Source organism: Sminthopsis crassicaudata, chromosome 4, assembly GCF_048593235.1.
Source record: "Sminthopsis crassicaudata isolate SCR6 chromosome 4, ASM4859323v1, whole genome shotgun sequence".
NCBI classification, from domain to species: domain Eukaryota; kingdom Metazoa; phylum Chordata; class Mammalia; order Dasyuromorphia; family Dasyuridae; genus Sminthopsis; species Sminthopsis crassicaudata.
Genome location: NC_133620.1, coordinates 67,977,287 through 67,999,007, shown reverse-complemented (window position 1 = coordinate 67,999,007; position 21,721 = coordinate 67,977,287). Strand labels below are relative to the sequence as shown.

At 41.1% G+C, this 21,721-nt stretch overlaps 1 protein-coding gene across 2 annotated transcripts in view; it reads right to left on the bottom strand.

Moving 5' to 3' along the window:
• The window catches only part of SOAT1 (sterol O-acyltransferase 1), a 70,673-nt gene extending 50,881 nt beyond the window's left edge, over positions 1 to 19,792 (bottom strand). The window contains exons 1-2 of one of the 2 annotated variants that reach the window (XM_074308487.1): positions 19,572 to 19,792; positions 11,515 to 11,659 (exon numbers count right to left, since the gene is read on the bottom strand). In XM_074308487.1, the coding sequence (XP_074164588.1) occupies positions 11,515 to 11,650 (136 nt within the window). In that variant the 5' untranslated portion in view covers positions 11,651 to 11,659; positions 19,572 to 19,792. Of the gene's footprint in view, positions 1 to 11,514; positions 11,660 to 14,888; positions 14,933 to 19,571 lie in introns of those variants that run through there. The other variant, XM_074308488.1, reaches the window with a different exon arrangement.
• Positions 19,793 to 21,721: the final 1,929 nt, after the last annotated feature.

The following is a 21,721-nucleotide window of genomic DNA, read 5'->3' as shown; positions in this document are numbered from 1 at the left end:
ACCTAATTCTGATTTTCAAAGAATTATTTTCTTCTTTAAGATTCTTTGGAGATTTCTTTAAAGCTCTTTAGACTACTTTAAGACCTTTTCTAATTGGTTAACTTTTTTTCATTTTCTTGTTTTTTAGTTTTTCTTCCATTTCCCTCACTTTTAAAAGTCTTTTGACTTTACTGTGCTCTTCTGAAGATGAACCTAGGTTTTCCTTATTCTCACAGTAAGCCTCTATGGTTGTATTTCTGTTTTTATTAATTTTTTCAATAACTATTAATATAAACACTTCTATTCCTAGGTTTGGAGGGATGATGCTTCATTTCAGCTCTCTGTTCTGACTAGGAACCCCAAACCAAAAAACTCCACCCTCCTGGCAAGCAGCCAGCAGCATGCCTGGCCCACTGCTTCTGTTCCCACAGGGCCAGTCTCATCCAGGGCCACATTTCTGCAACCACACTGGGCCTAGTGTTTCTATTCAGCAGAGGTTTCTTCAGCCTTCCTGCACTCAGAGCCCTCATTCTTCATGCTGTTGGGAAGGTGAAAGTTTCTGTGGTTCCCAAAACCCATCTAGTCCAGGTTCCCCTCTTAGTATTTCCCAGGGGCTAGCCTGGAGGTTTAAACCCAAATCTGGGGTCTTTAACTTCAAGTAGTCCCCACAGGACCCCTATTGCAAAAAGATCAATTGCAGGTATTTTTTGTTTTTTACCAGTCTATATTCATCTTGAGGGGCAAACTTGATCTATTTGTGGGGGGATATCTGGGGAGTTTGAAATTTTCTGATCTATTCCATCATCTTGCCAAAATCCTCTGCTGTTCTATTTTAAGGTGCTATTTTTTTTTCCACTATTTTTTTGTGCCTTCCTTTACCAAAATGTTGATTCTTTTTTCATGATTTTCTTTCATCATGGTCATTTATTTTCCCAATTTTTACTCTCTTACTTGATTTTTAAAATCTTTTTTTTTTTTTTTTTTTTTTTTGGAGTACTTCCAGGAATTCTTGTTGGGCTTGTGTGCCATTCACATTTTTTTCCTTGAGGCTTTGAATGTCATTATTTTGACTTGGTTGTCTTCTGACTGTTTTGATCCTTCCTGTCACCATAGGAATTTTCTATGGCCGGGTTCTTTTTTTGTTTGCTTATTTTCTTGAATTGTAACTTTACGCTAAAATTTGATTCTGTTTCAGGGGTGGAGGAGCCTTGGTTTTTTTGTGCCATTGTTTTTAGAGCTAGTTCTAGGTAGGAATCTTTCAGTTTTCTGTTCTTCTAAGGCAGCCCGTCTAAGAAGGAGTGTGATCACTGCTCTCCTGGGCCATGCTCTGGCCTATGAGGAACCTCATTTTCCCCCTGGCACTGGAGCCAGGGTCCCTCCTCCCCCTTCAATGTTAGCTCTGCTGTGCTAGTGCTCCAATTTGCCCTGAGACTGAGACTGATGAGGATTGCAATCCATGAATGAGCAATGCAACTGTTCCCAGTGCCAGCAAAGGATCCCATGGAATAGTCTTCTGACCAATTGCATGACTTCCTTACCATGTCTGGGCTAAGAAATTGCTCCAGAAGTTGCTGCTGCTGATTCAGCCATCCCCAAGGCCCACTGCTAGCTTGCTGTGCATGGCCTGCACGACATTCTCAGCCCAGTGAGATATAGCTTTCTTGCCAACTTCTTGTCTTGGCCTGAAAAACTATTTCACCCCTTTTATTTTTATTCAATCTAGAATTCATTTTTAATTATTATTTTAACATTGTTTGGCCCCTCCCTATAAATGAAGTCTTAGTTTGACAATTCTTGTCAGCTTCACACCCTGCTTTAAAATGGTCTTCAATCCCTTTTAGGGATATTGGGATAACAAGGCATTCAGAGGCTGTACCTATGATACTACTTAACAGTTACTCTTTTCAGCAAGATCTAGAGGAAGATGAAATCTTAATACGGTAGAGACAAGAAATCTATCCATTGTTTTTTTTCATTCATATGCAAGAGAGTTCTAATTCATTTTCAGGGCAGTAAAGAACTCTGAACACAAAAATTGCAACATTATAATGTTGAAGAAAATCAGAAGATCTGAAACTTAAGTGCTGAAGGGAATTTAGAAGTCATCTGGTCCAAGTCCTTCTTTTTGCAGATGAGGAAAACTGAAGCCTAAGAAGAGTCGATGACCGATCTAAAGGTCACTCAGGAAGCAAAGACAAGAGAGATGGACTATAAGCCCAGAAATTCAAGCCTGTTTAGCCTCACACGACTGTCCCACCCCATCAGTAGGGCTTCCTAATTTATACTCCAAATGCTATGATAACAAATGCCAAGGTGGGTCAGAATGAACAAAAGAAAAGCTTATCAATGAGGACTAAAAAATTTCACAAAGAGGGCATCAAACCATTTAAAAATCTCTAATTAATCAAGTACAATGGAAGTTTAAAGAAAACAATTATACAACTGATTTAAACTTTGAAACCTTTCAGCATAAAGTACAATTAGCCTCTTCCAAAAGAAGTCATATCAAGTAGATAACTCCTTAAGAGAATGTTTTTGACACAGCAATAATCATTTTAGGGAGTGGTGGCAAACAAGTTTTAAGACTAGCACAACACAAAAAATCCACAAAAAGGATCATACTTCCCATAGTTTTTCTAAGCAAATACAGTTTAAGATGTTCTACTGAAATTTACTTTTCTGGGCTATAAAGCCCACAGACTAGGGCATAAACATTTAACTCTTGCCAAACATTGAAAGAAAAATAGCTTTATTGGAGAGGAGGGGGAAGGGCGGGAAGGCAAAGTCAAGATGAAGTAAAAGAGAAATAGCTTGATGCAAGAAAGGATACTTAAAAAGAAGATCTTGAAGCCTAGCACCATTTAAAAAACCCAATTATGAAGCTGCTTCATAACCAAAGATACTGAGCTGAACAGGACCCTACTAAACAATTACCGCCTCAATTAGTGGCTTATAATTTCTTAGTATAAGAGGCAATGAGGTGATAGAATGGATAGAGTGCTGGGTTTGGAATCAAGAATCAGATACTACATCTGAGCCCAAGCAAGTTATAACCCCTCAGGCTCAAGTTTTCCATCTATGAAATAGAAATAATAATAGTACCTACCCTCACCTGCTATGAGAATCACATGAGTTAATATATTTAAAGTGCTTGAAAAACTTTGTAACACTATATAAATGCTAATTTTTGTAGTGTATGTTTCCCCCTTAGAATTTTTTAATTTTTATCTTCCCTCTGGGGAATAAAAATGAAGTGTTATTGCTTGCTATAGAATATACATCACACACACAATGATATGTAACCATATTAATCATTAAAGTTTTTTTTTCCCCTCTGGCTAGATTATTTGTGTATTGAAAGATTATTTTCCTTTCCTCTGTGGATTCTAAGGGTAGCAGAGTAGAATTCCAAGTAAAACAAAATCTTAACTTGAGAAAACCTCCATAAAATCTTAACTTGAGAAAACATCTCAAAGATGTCCTCCTGCCAAGTGCTAATATCCGATAAACATCCATTGTTTTTTGCTTTCACTTCTAGAACCATTTAATTCTTACCCTCTTTTTCCCTAATGATAAATTAATAAATATTCATCTGGGCTCAGTCAGTCAGTCCCAGAGCACTTAGCAGTCAAGACAGGATGGTTTCACATCCTGCTAGTTAGTTAACCTTGAGTATAAAAGCAAAACATTCCAATCTTATTTTTCATTCTCTTCAACCAATCACTATGCTCGCTGATCCCAAGGCACAGAGTTGGCAAAGAGTAAATATCTCATGTCTCTTGGAAAGAGTATCTCAATCAGCTGCCTCATTCATCAGTGACTCCCCAAAGCAAATTTCCTTCCATGGACACCATTCCCCCTATATTCTCTTTTAAACTCTGAGCATAACCCAGCGAGAGGATTATAGAGAGTGAATGTGGACCACAACATAGTATTTTCACTTTTTTGTTGTTGTTTGCTTGCATTTTGTTTTCTTTCTCATTTTTTCCCTTTTTAATCTGATTTTTCTTGTGCAGCATGACAATTGTAGAAATATGTATAGAAGAACGACACACGTTTAACATATATTGAATTACTTGCCATCTAGGTGTGAGGGTAGGAGGAGGGAGGGAGAAAAATTTGAGTTTTGCAAGGGAGAATGTTGAAAACTATTTGTGCATATATTGTGAAAATAAAAAGCTTTAATAAAAAAGTAACAACAACAAAAACCTCTGACCATAGGGACTTTCTTTCTATTTATGTCTGCAGCACTTAGCACAGGGCCTGGCATAATTAGTCAGTACTTAATGCTTTCTCCATTCATTCAGTCAGTCTGCAAGGATAAGAGATCTTTTCCTAGAACAAAAGGGAAAGCTACGAAGCCCTGTATAGTGCCACCACCACACTTCCCTATGCACAACACAGGTCTTTAATAATACTTTGCTTATCTCCAGTTGGCTGGTCCCTTTTGGTTAAAATCCCTTTTGGATATGTGAGATTTGTGGGCTTCCTTCCCTCTCTTTAACATAAGGTACCACATAATCACATTGAAAAGTTATTTACCACAACATTGGAGTTGAAATGGGTACAAGAAACCGATCAAGACTCCTTTTCACATTTTCCAGCTCAATGTCAGTGTCCTCATTCAAGTGCTATCCTGTTAGCTAATCTTAAGTATAAAAGGAAATATTTTATGGACCTAATTTACATGGTACAGCTGTTTTTAATTTGATTTTTAAAACATGTACTCAGAGCCTATAAATTATTCAATGTGGAGTTGGATCATTTAATCTCTCTTAGTCTTGGTGTCCTCAAGGATAAATAAGGAAGTTGGACTAGTGGGCTTCTATTATTCCTTTTGAAGGCTTATAAATCTGGCCTGATGGTACATTAACAGGAAAACCAAACTTCCTTAACTTAGAACATGCATAATAATTACAAAGTCTATCATCCTACAAGGAATTAGACACCCTCATGTGAAAGACTCTGCCAAGACTTACCTAGGGATGTGTAACGTGCTCTCCTGGCAGTTACAATTACTAGTCTGTCCTAGACCCACCAGAGTACCTTTGACCACTGTCCTTTGCAGTGTCAACTCTACCCAGCTCGCCTCCTCTGAGGCCTTCTAAGGTCTCTGGCCACGATCTCTTGAATCTATAGCTTAATATCCGGTAGCGCACTCAAGAACAACCACGTGTAATCTTAAAAGCCTTTATTATACCTACTCACATAATGCCCTGACTGATGCCCTGACTTGTTGGTTCCCAAGTGAACACCTGGTCAGAAGACCCATGTGTTCACTACCAAAACCCTTACCTCTTTTGGCTATCCATCTTGGCTTGGCCACCCAGGCTAGGGAGCCAGGGTGAAGAACGCCAGGTTAAAGAGAGAGCGATTGCTGCCTGCAGTGGGCTTACATAGGGCCTGTGAGGTCACACACACAGCCAATCAGCAAGAGAGTCACCCATATCTCAATGTGGCCAGGATCCCGCCCAAGGGCAGTCCTAATATCCACAGAAATTACTTCCGGGCCTCAATGATGCGCTGTGTTGCAGCCCATTTAAAGGCTCCTTACAATTCCCTTTCTCTTGTTATTAAGCTATAGATTCAAGAGATAGTGGCCAGAGACCTTAGAAGGCCTCAGAGGAGGCGAGCCGGGTAGAGTCCACACTGCAAAAGTCAGTGGTCAAAGGTACTCTGGTGGGCCTAGGACAGACTAGTAATTGTAACTGCCGGGAGAGCACGTTACAAATGGCGCTCAACGTGGACGCATCAGGAATTATCAGGTTTTGAAAATATTTAATATTCAGAATTAAGATTCTGAAAGATCCGGTAGAAACGCCACTTAAGAGGGAAGACAGAGAAGCAATATGGACCCAGGTAACCCCGGGATCAGGCTCAAGGATACAGCTGAACATAATGCTTACATAAAGAGGTTAAAGAGCCAGATGGAAGATCTTTTAACAAAGATCGCCACTGAAGAACAGCAGGAAGCTTGTAATCAAGCTCCCAGAAGGCTATCCCCACACCTATTTAATATAGCTCCGAGAGGGAGCAACCTAGAGCTAATGCGTATGTATGACAGTATAGAGTACGAAATGCCACAGCAAGAGTTGCTGGAATTGCAGGTTAAACTACAGATTGAGATAGAGAAAGAAGAAAAAGCTAGGTTACTACAGATAGAAGAGGAAGAGTTCAAACCAGTGGCTGAAACTAAGGAAGGAAATAAAGGAACCACATGGACTAAAGTTGTAGAAATTCTTCTTAGCATTTTGTTGGTTTACCTCGGGCATTGTTGTTTTAAGGAATTTATTGATTACTCTTTCATTGAGAAGAAGTTTAGTTCTTTTTATGTGCAAAGCTCAGGTTTGATTTTAAATCAGCCTTTGGGGAATTTTCCAATTCTTCTTCCCTCTGCCTCACCTTCGTGGGCCAAGGGAGAAGGGGGAGGAGGAAAAGGAAGGGAGATAATACTATCAGCACTGCCCACTAATCCATTTAAAATTCCTGTGTCTTCATTTCAAAGGACAGGAATAGGCTTTATTCCCCAAGGCAAAAAGGAATTGTGGGGTATTGAGTATAATCAGAAAAGTTTTTAAAATACAGTTCAGTTAATTTCTAAGAAACCTTACAGAGATAAGACTTTGCAGTTAGAGAGAGTGGAGTTTTATACTTGTAAAACTGCTAGGATCTTCTTTGGAGAGTGGGAACTCCTCTTTTCTTACCTTGTGGATTTTTCACTTCCACAGGTGGGCTTGATTTCCCAACCCCCTACGGGTATTTATAAAACAGTGTTTATGTTTAGAATGGGTTGGAAAATTGCTGTTTTAATCACTAGAATAAATAGACAGTGTGTGATCTTTGACCCAGGAGGAAAAGTAATATCAGATTTATTGATTCACACTCCTGGAGTACAATTCGGTATCAGAAACTCAAACTTTGATTTTTAGGCAAAAGAATTCAGGGATATAGCCGAGTGTTCTAGTAAAGTCATTACTGCACAGACTATCCCCAAGATCTCTTCTAAACAAGAGAAGGGAATTTTGGGATATGTGATTGCTTACAATTTTTAAATTTTGATTTTACATTTTTAAACATTTTTGATTTTACATCTTCAAAGTATTTTGATCTTGCTAAGTTATTTTGATTTTACATTTTAAAGTTATTTTGGTTTTATATTTTTAATCTATTTCGGTTTTACACTTTTAAATTATTTTGGTTTTACATTTTTAAATTCTTTGCATTTTACCTTAGCAATGCACTTCGGGCATACACAGAAAGTGCAGCTAAGTGACAGACTGACTAACTTTTGTCTGACTTTTGTTAATCTTTTTGACAACAACTTTGTTTCCACTGTGATGTGGAAAGGCCTGGATGGCATTTGGAAAGGCCCAAGTTGGGCCCCGGGGACATTCCTTCCTAGGTGCAGATCCAGCAGCAGAGTTCATCCCCACCAGAGACATTTGTAACCTGGGGATCCAAGAGAAGGACCAGACAACAGCCCAGAGGGACCAGCCAGATGTCCGCAGCCCTTCAGACGCTGATGGCAGCGATGCCCCTCCTGACCGTGACACCAGAGACAGCAGACACAGTTCCAGTGTTGCAGCTGAAATGGACTGTTTTGGGTGATATGCAATATAAAGACTGTAAATGGACAATGGGCCTGCTTGCTCCTCCCGTGGCTACTTGCCATATGGTGGCCTGGGAAGAGGCTTTGCCCTATGCTTTCTATTGAAGGACTATGCTTTTAAATTACTGGGTGAAAAACCAACACACCCACCTGCCGTTGTTATTGAGACAATGTTACTGGACATGACTTTGCTTATGTGCACCTGTGAAACTAGAATTGCTCTAGGATTGTGAAAAGTGCAATAGAGAATTGTATTAAGCTAGAATTGTTCTAGGATTGTGACAAGTGCAATAGAGAATTGTGAGAAACTAGAATTGGTCTAGAATTGTGATAAATGTAACTAGAATTGTGACAACCTACCTCACTGATATATAATTGTTAACTAGAATTGTGATGTTTTACCTTGTTGACTTCCCACCTCAGTGTTGACATCCTACCTCATTGGCATCCAATCTCTTTGGCTATTATCTCGAGTATGACTTTGATGAATGGGTTGAACACTTGGGCCACTGTTGAGCCTTATTGTCATACTTCTGTTTACTGATCTGCTGCTTTGTACCTCCTTGGGCATAACACTGTCATCTCATGGATCAAGTGAACTATAGCTGGTGCTAAAAGTTTAGCTTGGTGAGATGTGCGGTTCCCGCAAAACAAGAGAAAGGGAATTGTAAGGGGCCTTTAAATGGGTGCCACAGCGCATCGGGAGATTGAGGCCCGGAAGTAATTTCTGTGGATATTAGGACTGCCCTTGGGCAGGATCCTGGCCATATTGAGATAGCTTCATAATGGGTGACTCTCTCGCTGATTGGCTGTGTGTGTGACCTCACAGGCCCTATGTAAGCCCACTGCAGGCGGCAGGCGGTCCTCTTTAACCTGGCGCTCTTCACCCTGGCTCCCTAGCCTGGGTGGCCAAGCCAAGATGGGTAGCCAAAAGAGGTAAGGGTTTTGGTAGTGAACACATGGGTCTTCTGACCAGGTGTTCACTCGGGAACCAACAAGTCAGGGCATCAGTTAGGGCATTATGTGAGTAGGTACAATAAAGGCTTTTAAGATTACACGTGGTTGTTCTTGAGTGCGCTACCGGATATTAAGCTAGTAATTGTAACTGCCAGGAGAGCACGCTACAGGGATGGACCAAGACACCAACAGAAACAAACTTTAAAATATCATACAAGAAATACCAGTCAAGAAAGAGCTTATTCTTCGAGTTCCTTGAAAGGGCAGTAAGCCCTGACCAAAGACAGAAATAAGTAATGTTGCAGAGTCTACAGAAAGATCATGTACTATTTGTGCAGGTATAAATAGGCCCAATCATTCTGGAAAGCAATTTGTCAGTAAGTTCTGAAAAATTATCCAGAGAGTCTCTGACAGTCATTTAACCAAAGAACTCAGACATCATAGTGCAACACTTTCTGGGGTATCAAAAGAACTGGAGACAAAGTAATCACTGACTGGGGGATTGGCTCAATAATTTGGGATGCATTAATTAATATAATGGAATATTAAGAAATAAAAATGAAGATTCAGAGAAGTATTGGAAGCAAAGCTAGGGAAACAGCATGTCTACATCCTCATCCTGAATAACCAATCAGGTGCCAAATAAATTCTGCTGTTTAGATCCATCCCTTCTCACAACCTTAGAACAAATAATTATCATCTCTTGCAGGGACTACTGGAACAGCCTCTTACTTGATCTCTCTGCTCAAATCTAATCCATCTTCACTGCCAAAAGACAGATCTGACCAGGCCGCTCTCACTCTCAAATTCTATGCTTCCTTGTGGCTTCTAAAAGAAGGGGACTTTTCAAGCTCTTTCCAACCCAGGCCAATTGCTCTTTCAAAAATGATTATCTATTATTTCTATTCATACACTCCAGGCATACTGGGCCTCATCTCTGAGAACCAAATAAATGCTAACTAATACAACACTTATCACATTGCCAGTACTTAATTAATGCTTGAACAGTGACATGTTACAACAGGGATTGCTTCACCTTTTGAATGTGTATCTCCTAGTACATAACAGTTTTATAAAAAATACTGAATGAAAGAATCAAATAGGTTGATATCCATCGAGATTTTCAGGCAAAATTATTTAATGTCTTCTACATTATGGCTTCTGAGAGAAGCCACAAAAGGAAAGTCTCTTAAGTAAAAAGTTATACCTTTTAAGTGACTATAATTAATCATCAAGCATTTATTTAAAATTAAGGGTTTACTCTGTCACAATAACTATGATAAGCAGTGAAAATACAAAAATAGACAAAACACAAATGGAAAAAATAAACACATAAATTTTGTTGCTTAGTTGTTTCAATCATGTCTGATTTTTTTGTGACTCCATTTGAGGTTTCTTGGCAAAGATACTGTAGGAGTTTGCCATATTCTTCTCCAGCTCATTTCACAGATGAGGAAACTGAGGTAAACAGAGTTAAGTGACTTGCCCAGAATCACACAACTAGTTAAGTGTCTGAGACTGGATCTGAAGTCAGGAAGATGATCTCATGACTTAAAGCTCAACATTCCACCCACTGTACCACCTAGCAGCCCATAAGGTACCTATATAACATATGCATAGTGGAGGAAAGTTAATCTTAGAAGAGAAGGCTAAGTAATTAGGGAGATCTGCAAGGCCTCCTGCAAAATACAGCACCTGGCCTGAATATCTGAAAGAAACAGGGGAATATATATATCTATTTGTCTAATGATAGTTGTCTCTGGCCATAGGGCTTAGCAAGGGGGAAGGGAATATGATGGATCTACATGATACCTTTATTATATACTTGAAAGGAATAACAAGTTGTATATAATAGATCTGCAGTTTCATGTGCAATTTTACAAATTAAAGTGTTATGAAAATGCTTGTTTTATTATGTAAATTAAAAATAAATGTGAAAAAAAAGAAAGAATCAAGGGATATGAAGCAGTGGAGACAAGGAAGGAGTTTGTTTTAGGCATGGGGGATAGTGATACAAAGACAGAGAGGAAATGAAACGAGAAAGAGAAGTTGGACAAATAGACTTATGTTTCCTGTTTCTTTGTTTTTAACACTTGCCACTTTCAATCTGAGGAATTTTATAAGGAGAAATGCTGCCAGGGCTCTGAAAGAGGGGGAAAAATTATGACTAAGCAGCCTATCATGCACATCATGCTCTAGAGAAAATATAACTTTTCTCCCCACCCATAATGGGTTTCTCTTCCCTGTTCACAATTTCCCAATCTATGATGAATCTAGATTCAAAGGTATGTGTTTATGTAATGTAAATATATACACACACACACACACACACACACGTGTGTGTGTGTGTGTGTGTAAAATGTGTGTTTATGCAGTCATTCCATAATGAATTCCAGAATATTCTTAATACACAAGCTTCAAAAACAAAACCTAGGAGCAGCTACTTAGTGCAGTGGATAGAGAACATCCCCTGAAGTCAGGAGGACCTGAGTTCAAATATGGTCTCAGACACTTAACCTCCTAACTAAGTCCTAGTGTGACCTTGGGCAAGTCACTTAACTCTAATTGCCTCAGCTCCCCCCCCCCAAAAAAAAATCACTTGCCAAAATTTTAAATTCAAATCGAGCAAGCTAAGATGAAAACTAATTTTACATAAAATATATACATTCCTCAGTCCCTTTCTATATTATTTAGCCAAAATCTGATTTTGAAGGCTCGTTTTTCTTTATGATTCTGACTCAATATGACAAAACTGCACTTGGCTAACCCTAGATCTAATAAAAGAAAGTAACATGATAGTGTAAATAAGTAGTGGTGACAACAATTATTCCTCACCAAAAGCAGTCTTTTCTCTGAGTGGTTTTTGGTGCTATGCCTTTTTTTCCCCTTCATCTAGAACCTAAGGCTCTCAGTAATATTCAGGGTCACAAAGGTTAATATCATTGCAAAATGGCAGAAGTCCCACTCACCGTTTCCTGGTGTCTGAGGGGTCTCTTCTGGTGTCTGTCCTGTTTCTTTTTTACGTAAACTTGTCTTTTCTTCATCTTTTTCTTTGGATGTGAGCCAGCGATTTCTTACAGAAGATTTCTCTTCACCCACCATCATGCTGGGTAACTGGAATGCAAATGACAAGGAAGAGGTTAAATCTGGCATTTAGGTAGAATGTGTTTGGATGAAATTTCCCTACACATTTTCATTTCCATCCACACATAATACTCTTACTTTTAATCAACTACCAGTTGATTGAGCACTGTTATTCAATTGAATATTGCTCTGCTGAGAACTTAATGGCTGGGGTAGGAAGAAAAAGGCATCAAATACATGAAGAGTTAATAAATTATAAGTTAATAAAGAGTTAATAAATTATAAGAAAAAACAAGATAGCAAAATTATGGAACTGATGATACGGGAGGAACTAAGGAAAAACAAGTATACCAACCCTCCATTTGTTGGTAGAGCTAGTTGTAAACTGGTCAAACAATTCTAGAAAATAATTTGCTAAAAATAACTGAATAAGTCCATATTCATCATTGATCAAGGCACGAAAGTCCCATATCCACTAAAATATTCATAACAGAATTTCTGATGATAGCAATGAATGAAAATAAAATAGGTGTTTATCATGTGAAGAACATGTAAACAGACGGTAACACATGGATATAAAGTCCATTATTTTGTCACAAGGAAATAATGTGAAGAAGTCAAAAGAAACAGAGCAAGACTAATGTGAAATGAAGCAGAGAGAAACACACAATAACCATAGCTTACATGAAAAAGAAAATAAAACAAGAAGAAATAAAGGAACCAAAAGATATTAATTTTTTTTAAATTTTAAATCATAAGATAAAAGACAAGACAGACAAATGCCTAGTTAAAAATGAGCAGTACAGATGACTGTTATGTTTCAGAAACAAAAGAAAATCCCCAAGATAAAAAGACCTCATAAATGCTAAAGAACTTGAGTTTGGCTTTGCACAATGATAGGATTTGGTTGACAAGAGATGAAGGCTTTCCAGCTGACAAAAATGTCAAGAAGAGACAGAGTGGAAAAGCACAAGACTTAAAAGGAGCCATGAACAGGGTTATTCTAAAGCTAAAGATTCACACGGAAGTAGATTAAGAAGCTTAGAAGTTAGATTGGAATACCTAGCATTTACATAATTCTGGAAGATTTGTAAAACACTTTACAAATATTATCTCATCAGATCCTCACAATAACCCTGGAAAGTAAGTACTATTATTACCTCTATTTTACAGATAAAAGAACTAAAGCAACAGAAGTTAAGAGATTTGCCCAGGTGACACAGGGGGCAAGAGTCTGGAGATAGATCTGAATTCAAGTCTTCCAGTCTTCAAGTTCAATGGGCTGTCCACAGTACCATCTGGCTGCCACAACAACCTCCAAGAAGGCTCAAGAGCCCATTTCCCTGCACCCCTGCACTATCATGACATCAGGTCACTTTTCAGACCTCTAAGAGAAGCCTCAAGATTTCACCCACAAGCTTCCCTTCCTTTTACCCTAATTACTGACAACCAGAGTGTAAGGCACTCTACCACAGCAGTGCCTGGAGGACCAGCCTCAGGAAAAGCCAAATTCAAGTTAGGCCATTGCCACATCCTGGGGGTCCAACTCCACAGAAATCTCGTAACTTCTCAGTACCTTCCAAACACAATTGTCTGGATTATGGGATGTTTCAACTGGAGGAAGAGAAACAGTCTGCTATTAGCAGTTCTTTAGTACCAAAGTCCAGCACAATTTCCCTTTAACTCTTAGTTCTTTCCTCTTTTTTACTAAAAGGGAGGAAGTTGTCCTTTCAAGCCCTGATAGATCAGCTACCAAAAGTGACAAGGACATGGGAGGCAGGGGATGTTGGAGGTATAAAACTGGGAACAAGTCTCCTTTTTCTCCTATTGGTTTTAAGTCCCCTGATTTCATTTAATAATTCACTGCTTATTGATCTCATTTTCTCATTTTTTTCTGGTCTCCCTTTATTTCCTACTTTTTTCCTTCTTGGGTTTGCTTTCCTAACCCCACCTGGCTAGTTCCCAATGCTCTCTATTTTCCAAGCCTAGGATGCTCTCCTTTTTCTGTTGTTGCCCCAAGTCTAGAATGCTCTCCTTTCTCTATTCTCCCCAAGTCTATAATAATTTCCTTTCTCTCTTTATTCTCCAGGAACTCCTGTTTTCTATAAAGATTTAGCTCAGGCCACCCTTCTGTACCTCCCCATCACCCAGCTCCTAGTGCTTTCATCCTCAAGTTAAAGTACATGAGGAAGAGACCTAAGATAAACCCAAGAACTATATGAACACAATTTCAGATCTAAACAAATGGGAAAATATCAATTGTTCATGGCTAAACTGAGCTAATATAATAAAAATGAAAATTCTGCTTAAATTGGTCTACTTGTTCAGTGCTATACCGATTAAATTGCCAAACATTTTATAGAACTTGAAAAAAGTCAAAATTCAACTGGAAGAACAAAAGGTCAAGAATATCAAGGGAATTAATGGAAAAAAAATACAAAGGATAATGGCTTAGCAATACCAAACCTCAAATTATATAATAAAGCAGCAGGCATCAAAACCATTTGGTACTGGCTAAGATTAGATACACACAACACAATAAGAAAGGCTTACAACAATCTAGTAATCTAATAAACCTCAAACTCCACCTTCTGGAATAAGAACTCATTTTTTGACAAAAATTGCAGGAGAAATTGGAAAATAATGTCAGAAACTCAGCAAAGACCTATATTTCATACTCCATACCAAAATAAGATCAAAATGGACACGTATCATTTTGAGCATAAAAAATGATACCATAAACAAATTAGGACAACAAGGGATAATTTCCTATCAGATCTTTGGAGAAGGGAGGCATTTATGACCAAAGAAGAACTAGAGAATATTATAAAAGGCAAAATGGACAATTTTGTTTACATTAAATTAAAAAAGTTTTACATAAATAAGACTAATAGAAACAAGATTAAAAGAGAAGTACAAAACTGGGGAAAATATTTTCCAGCTAATACTTCTGATAAAGATCTCATTCCTAAAATACATTAAGAGATATGATAAATTTATAAAAATACAAGACATGGGGCAGCTAGGTGGCGCAGTGGATAGAGTACCAGCCCTGAAGTCAGGAGGACCCAAGTTCAAATCTGGTCTGAGACACTTAACATTTCCTGGCTGTGTGACCCTGGGCAAGTCACTTAACCCCAATTGCTTCAGCAAAAAAAATAAAAAATAAAAATAAAAAAGTTAATAAACTTAATACAATTAAAAAAAAAAAAAAAAAGATGGGGAGGGGACCTGACAAGCCAGCTCCCGGGCTGCCTACCAGTTTACCAGTTCCCATTTTGTTTCCTCTCTCTGAGGACCACCCAGAGGGATTTACTGCTTCAACTCCTAGAAGATCAAAGGGGAAAGAGTCAGTAAATACTGTAATAAAAGGCAGTGTGGTACAAAGTTCCGAATCCAAGTCAGAACACGAGTTCAGCTTCAGACACAGTGTGTGTGAACCTGGGCAAATCACTTCTCGCTGCCCCAAACAATACAAAGAAACCTAAGAACTCACCTATTCTTTTAAAAAGGAAAAACTAAACTCTCGCCTGAGCCACGCCTCCCCTGGACCTCCTCCCTCCCACACAGGCTGTGTCCACTTCCCTGACTGAAGGCTGGAGTCGGTCAGAAAGGGCAGAGAGGCAAACTGCCAGTAAGAAGCTGCTCTGAGTTCACCAGTAATTTTAGCCGCATAAATCCCGGGCTCCGCTTAGTCCCGCCTCCCTGGGCTTCTGACAGCTCCTCCTCAGGGTCCTCTGCTAGAGCGGTCCCCACCCGTTTGTCTGCTCCCGGCTCTGTCCCAGACACCTTCTCATCTCCCTATATACTCTGTGATCTCATTCAGTCCCATCAGCTCCGGGCCCACGTGTCTCCGCAGGGATGTTCCCTGTCCAGAACAGAACTAATTGTGTCTCCGCCCCAACACTAAACAGCTCCCTTCCTTTGCCAAGCGTACCAGCACACTTCCAACCAAGGGGATCTTGTCAATTCTACTTTGGCAAAACCTCTTCTCCCCCCCTTCAGAGAGCTCCTAAACCGAGAGCCCTTCCTCCACCCCAAGAAAGCTCTACGTCCTTGACTGTGTGGCAAAAATTCTCGCTGTTCTGGCATTTAAAACCTTTCAAAATCTAGCTCCAGCCAGGCTTAATGGACTACATCAAGGTTTGCTCAAGTACCGATAAGAATCTTTTCCAATTTCTGCAAGTTATTAGAACCGCCTACAATAAAACACATATTGATAAGTATATAAAAGATATGCCAAATGAATATAAAGTTACACACACACAAACCCCTCATAAACTTTATATTCACTGTTCATATGCTTTGTGTCCTTATCTATATGAAGGTAAGCCTGCAAAATTGTAGAATATCACCTTCCACATCCTCTAGATGACATCCAGTTGAACCTATCTCTCTGTTCTCTACACAGAAGTTATACTCAATAGTGTCGTATCTCTGGACAGTCTTCCAAGCCTGGAAAGCTCTCCCCTCACCTTTCTTCATAACTACTCCAGCCGCTTTTCTTTTGTCCAAATGCTCAAAGAGCTCAAGTACGCTGTGGTAACCATCTTTTAATTTTAATCAGCATAGGAAAATTATTCCGTGACCAATTTATTACCCTATGGGCAGCCAGGTGGCACAAAGGCTATAGTAACAAGCCTTGAGTCAGGAGAGGCCTGAGTTCAACTCTAGCTTCAGACACTAACTGTGAGCAAGTCACTTTACTTCTGTTTGCACCTCAGTTTCCTGAAGTAAATGGGGCTAAATAGCATCTACTCCAAGAACGGAGAGGTACCAGAAAGTGTTTAGCACAGTGTAAGCACTATATAAGTGTTGGCTGTGATGATGATGATGATGACAATTTCACAAATGACATGTGTGGAAAAGTTTTCTATTCTATTTCCTTGTGTGTGGAATTGAAGAGAAATGTAGAAGTTGACCTAAAGCTTTCTACCACTATTCCTAATCTATTAAAATTAAGTCACATTTTACAGATGACTCAGTTTTAGCCCACACAGAAAGCAAAAGTTATTCATTACACAGAAACACAATATGCTTTAATCTTGGTGAAACACAGCTAGAGGTTCAGTAAGAGTAGAAGAAACTTATTCTCTGATGGAAATGAAGGAACAAAAAATACATAGGCAATGATGCACAGAAATCTTCAGTGAAATAACCCATTTATCAGAAACCTTTGAAAGGAGAAGAGAAATATATTTAGGGGGTCGAAGCTGGGAAAGAGTTTTGAACAGTTGCTGTGAAAAATATCTAGAATCAGTTAAGAAGAGGAACAGGAAAGGGTCCATTTGAGGTTATACCACTGGATGAAATCATTTGATTAATCAACTGTCCACAATAATCAACAACCCAGAAATAGAAATCAAATAGTTGGGGGAGGGTTACGGATTAGCAAATCAGGAATAACTCAAGATAAGGGGTCCGGGAGTTTTAGAATAACAGAGAGTGAATCATTGGCACTTATACTGGGGAGGGGTGAAACCAAAGTGGAAAAGGGGAGAAAATTATGACCAAGTATTTTTATCTCCCCAAAGAGACTAGAGAAAGGAGGGAGGAAAAGATGTAGGTGAGAGGGGAAAAATTTACTTTTTATTGTAACAAGGGTTCTCTAAGAGGTTATTCAAATAACCTCTTTCATGAGGGGAGGTTTTAAAAATCAAATAAATAAAAGGACTAAAAATAGAAATAAAGTGAAATAAGTAGTTAGGTTGGAATAGAGGGGGAAGAAGTGATAGGAAACGGAGCATAGAGTCAAGGAGAGAGTATTCTGCTTGCTATTCAGTCCTTTTCAACTCGTTGTGACCCCATAGTCCATAGAAGCCTTTCAATGTGAGTTCCTGCTCTCCTTTTTTATATCCCCCTTCCCCACCAGGTGGCTAAAGCCAACCCCTTTCTATATGTGCCCTTGATCTTAGAGTCTTCCATATTGTCCAGCAGATTGCATCCTCAATCATTCAACTCTTCAGCTCTAGCAACTGGATCTTTCCCAACTGACTTTAAATATGACCAGATCTCCCTTCTCTAAAACAACAACAAACAAAAACCCTTCACTATCTACAACCAAACTCCAAACTAATTTGTGATCTTTCCCCTCTTTTTCAAACTGAAAAAATTGCCCACATTCTGCCTCCACTTCCTCTTCTCTACTTCTCAAACTTTTGCAGTTGGCCTCCCTCCTTTACCACTCATAGAAACACAGCTGTCTCCAAAGCCACCCATTACCTATTAATTATCGGAACCAATTATTTACCGATTAATTTTCACATGGGGGGGGGGGGTGTTTTTCTGACAGGTCTCTCCAAAGCCACCAATTATCTATTAATTATAAGAATCAAGTATTTACCGATTACTTTTCATATGGGGGGTCTTTTTCTGAGTTCTAATCATCTGCTTTGTGACAACCCACCTTCCACACTCTCTCCAGGGGGGTGGAATTCATGCCCCCTCCCTGAAGATTACTCTCCTCATGAAGACAAATTGGACTTTTTGGTGACCCTCACGTACCACTCTCCATCTGTTCTAATCCGGAATCTAACATAATTGTAACAAGTTATGAGCGCTCAATACTTGCTGAAGGATAGGTTTTTCAAGTTTAGTTTGAAATAACCCCCAGTTCTGTGCCCTGTTTATGAATATGTGTATATTTGCACATGCTATGATATGTATATTTCATATATATGAATGAATATGAAATATACATTTCGGCATTTATGAAATACTGAAAGGGTTAATGAGCATAATTGAAGTACTGACAATTACTAGGTATTCCCATATAGTCAGGGCAAACCCTCCTTCCACAGCAAACAAAGGCCTCGCCTTTGACATACATCCAAGTCACGCAGCCGTGGATATTTCCTCTTTTTAGAACCAACATACACTTATTGTTTTTATAAGCCTGGGAGCGGAGACAGGAGTACCCAAAACTGCATTTATCCTTGAAAAGTCCTTCAATCTCCACTTGTTTACGTTTACACCCCCCATCAATAATCCTGAAGGTGAATAATACATCTTTAGGGCCAACTCATTCCAAGGCGCCCCCGAACTTTGCTGACACTTACAGCAACCTTGTTAACGTCCAAGAACATAAATGGGGGGAAAAAAAGAAGAAAAACGGGGAGATGGTAATAGATACAGAGGATTGTCAAACACCTACGTCTGCCCACGTGTACCTAGCCTGTTTATTTAATGTGTCCGACTGTAGTGTTTAATAGACGTATCCCTCCGACTTCCCGAGTGCTTTCGAGTCTCCGCTAAAACGTTTATTTATAAGTTTCCCCCAGTGCCTTCCCCCAGTTACCTCGGATTTATGCCTCAAGTGTTAATTACTTTGTCAATCCTCTTCCCCAATTAGACGAAGCTCTTTGACAAAATCTTTTTTTTTTTCTCTCTCTCGGCCTTCCTCTGCAGCCCTCAAACTTAATTCTGCCCGACAGTGCACGCTTAATCAGGACATAACTTTTAAGACCCCTCGGGGCAGCCGGCGTGATTAGAGAACCCACGGGATTCCTAAAAGAGGGGTTGCAGGGTGCCCCGTAAGAGCCTCCAGTGCAGCCCCGTGCGGACCCGCAGGCTCCCCCGCCCCCCTTCAGCCATTCCGGGGCGGGCGCGCGTGGGACACCGCGAGGCTCTCGCAAGGCGGGCTGCGCTTTTAGGACGGAACGTCCCGCTCGGGAACGACTTTCTTTGAGACGCTCTGTGTCGGGATGCGCGAGCGCTCCCCAGGGTGGGGGTCCCGGCACGTGGCCGGGATTTAAATCCCAGCCCATTCTTCCAGCTGCGGGGCTGGGGGAACTTTCGAGACGGCTCCGCCCGGGGGGCGCCGCGGCTCCTGGAGGCTGGAGGGGGAGATGGGGACCAAGGCTGGCATCCCGCGGAGCAGAGCAACGGACGGCGCCGGCTGCCCCGGAGGGAGGGGAGGAAAGGGGAGGAAGGAGGCCCTTACCAGGATGACCGAAGCTCTCCCGGAGGTAACGAGTGAGCGAGGCTGGCTCCGCACTCAACCGGCGGCAGCCCTGCAAGCGCGCCCCAGCGCCAGTCTGCTCTGGCGCCGCCGGCCGAGGTCCAAAGAGATAAAGCTCCCAGGACTACTCCGGGTCCTTCCCGCCCCCCGCTCCCCGCCCCCCCCAAGCCGGCTGCCGTCCCTCTCCTGACGTCACTCCCCTGACGCAACCGACCCGGCCCGCCCATTGGTGGACCCCCGAGGCCACCGGGTTCCTCCCTCCCCCGATGGCCAATCGTAGTCCTCGGTTTCTCCGGATGCCGGGGCTCTCCCCGGCTTGTGGTTGCGCCGGGTTACCAGGCGCCGGGAGCACGTGACCCCGGGGCAGCAGGCGCCTCGGGCCGGGGAAGTGGGCTGCGGATGGACTCCGCCCCGCCGCCTCGGCCTTAGGAGACAACTCCACCCCGCGGGGGTGGCGTGGACGCGTCCTCGGCTCCCCGGTGGTACCCTACATCTTCCCTCAGCGCTGGAGATGCGGCCGAGACCTCCGCGGATACACGCGAGCTGCAGTTCTCCCCGACCCCCGGAGAGTGAGGCCGTCAGGCCCATGTTAGAAAGCATCCTTCTGAGGGCTTCATGTGACTACGATCCCCCCATTCGTGACTGAGCGCGAGATCTGCCCGGCTTTCTCGTGAATAAAAACGCGATAGTCTTCAATGAGCTTCCCCGCATCTTCCCGCCTGCGCGCCAGGCCCGCGTACTTCCCAGCCCCCTCTCCCCACCTCCCCCCCCCCCCCCCCCCCCCCCGTGCCTTCCTAGTCATCCCACAGTTTGTCCTTCATTCTCCGGAGGACCAGGCCTTCGGGGAGGTGACGTCATAAGGCGCAAGTGAGCCGGATTGAAGTGAGCGAGGGCCGTATGAGGTCATCGGCCTCTTTCCCATCCAGAGCCATCTGGGTCAGGTGGCAAGATAGAGATCAGGTCCATTGCTCATGGCCCCGGATGCTGTGGGAGCCCTTGCCCTTTTTAAGAAGCTGAGAACTTTCACAAGGCTCCGTTTGACTGAGGCAGCACCCTGGATGTGAAAGGAGGCAGAGAATGACCTCCTTTACCTAGTCCGCCTGTAGTTTCCAACGGAAGCCACTCCATCTCTTCCTCTACTACCAACTGCTTTTCAGGGCATCCGCCCGTCTTGTGGCGGATTTCATACCACCTTCCTTTAACCTAGTTTACAAAATGCTCTGTGACTGTTTTTCTTCCTGATTAAAAATCCAGTCCTCCACAACTTCTCTTAATGCCCGTGTATATCTTGTCCATTGTCTCCATCTCCAGTCTTCTTGGTCTCTATCTTGCCACTGGACCCAAAAGTTGGACAATTCTCCCTCGTTTAAATCCAGTTCATTTGTATGTCATGGCATCACTTCCTTGATGTCATGGTCCTCTTCAAGAATGAAGGACAAATAACAATTATATTGTAAGTTCCTTGAGGACAGAAACTGTCTTTTGCCTCTTTGTATCCCCAGTTCTTAGTAAGACGCTTGGCATACATTAGGCACTTAATAAGTGTTGATTGATTGATTGATTGACTAGGATGAAATATTGAAAGCTTCTCCTCTTACCACTATATACCTTTGTGTAACCTAGGGCAGTGACTGGCATTTTGGATTTAGATTAGAGATGTGATTTCAAATTTACCCTCTCCCATTTTGCTCTATGACTGAGAAACTCTCCAGAGCTGTTTCCTCATTGGCAAAATGAGGTATTTGAAATTAGACTTAGCCTTTAAATTCCCTTCAGCGCTAAATCTAGGATCTTAGGATGCGAGCTTTGTGCTTTCGTATCCTGTGATGAACTAACTATAATAATAAGTTTTTACTTATATAAAGAATATCCCAAAAGTCTTAGAAAATAATTTTTAACTTTCAGAGAACTTTCTTTCCAATAAAGTTTCAAGATAGTGCTGTAAAGTTGCTATCCCCTTTTTATGATGAAGATATTTAAGTGATTTAACCAAGATCTTAAAACTAGAGTGTTTTAACACTCTTGATTAACTATTTAAATAAAAGTTAGCATTTATAGAGAATACCTTAAAGCAGTCGTCCTCACACTTTTTAAATAGGTCCCTCAGACTGTGGGAGGGCCGGACTATAGTA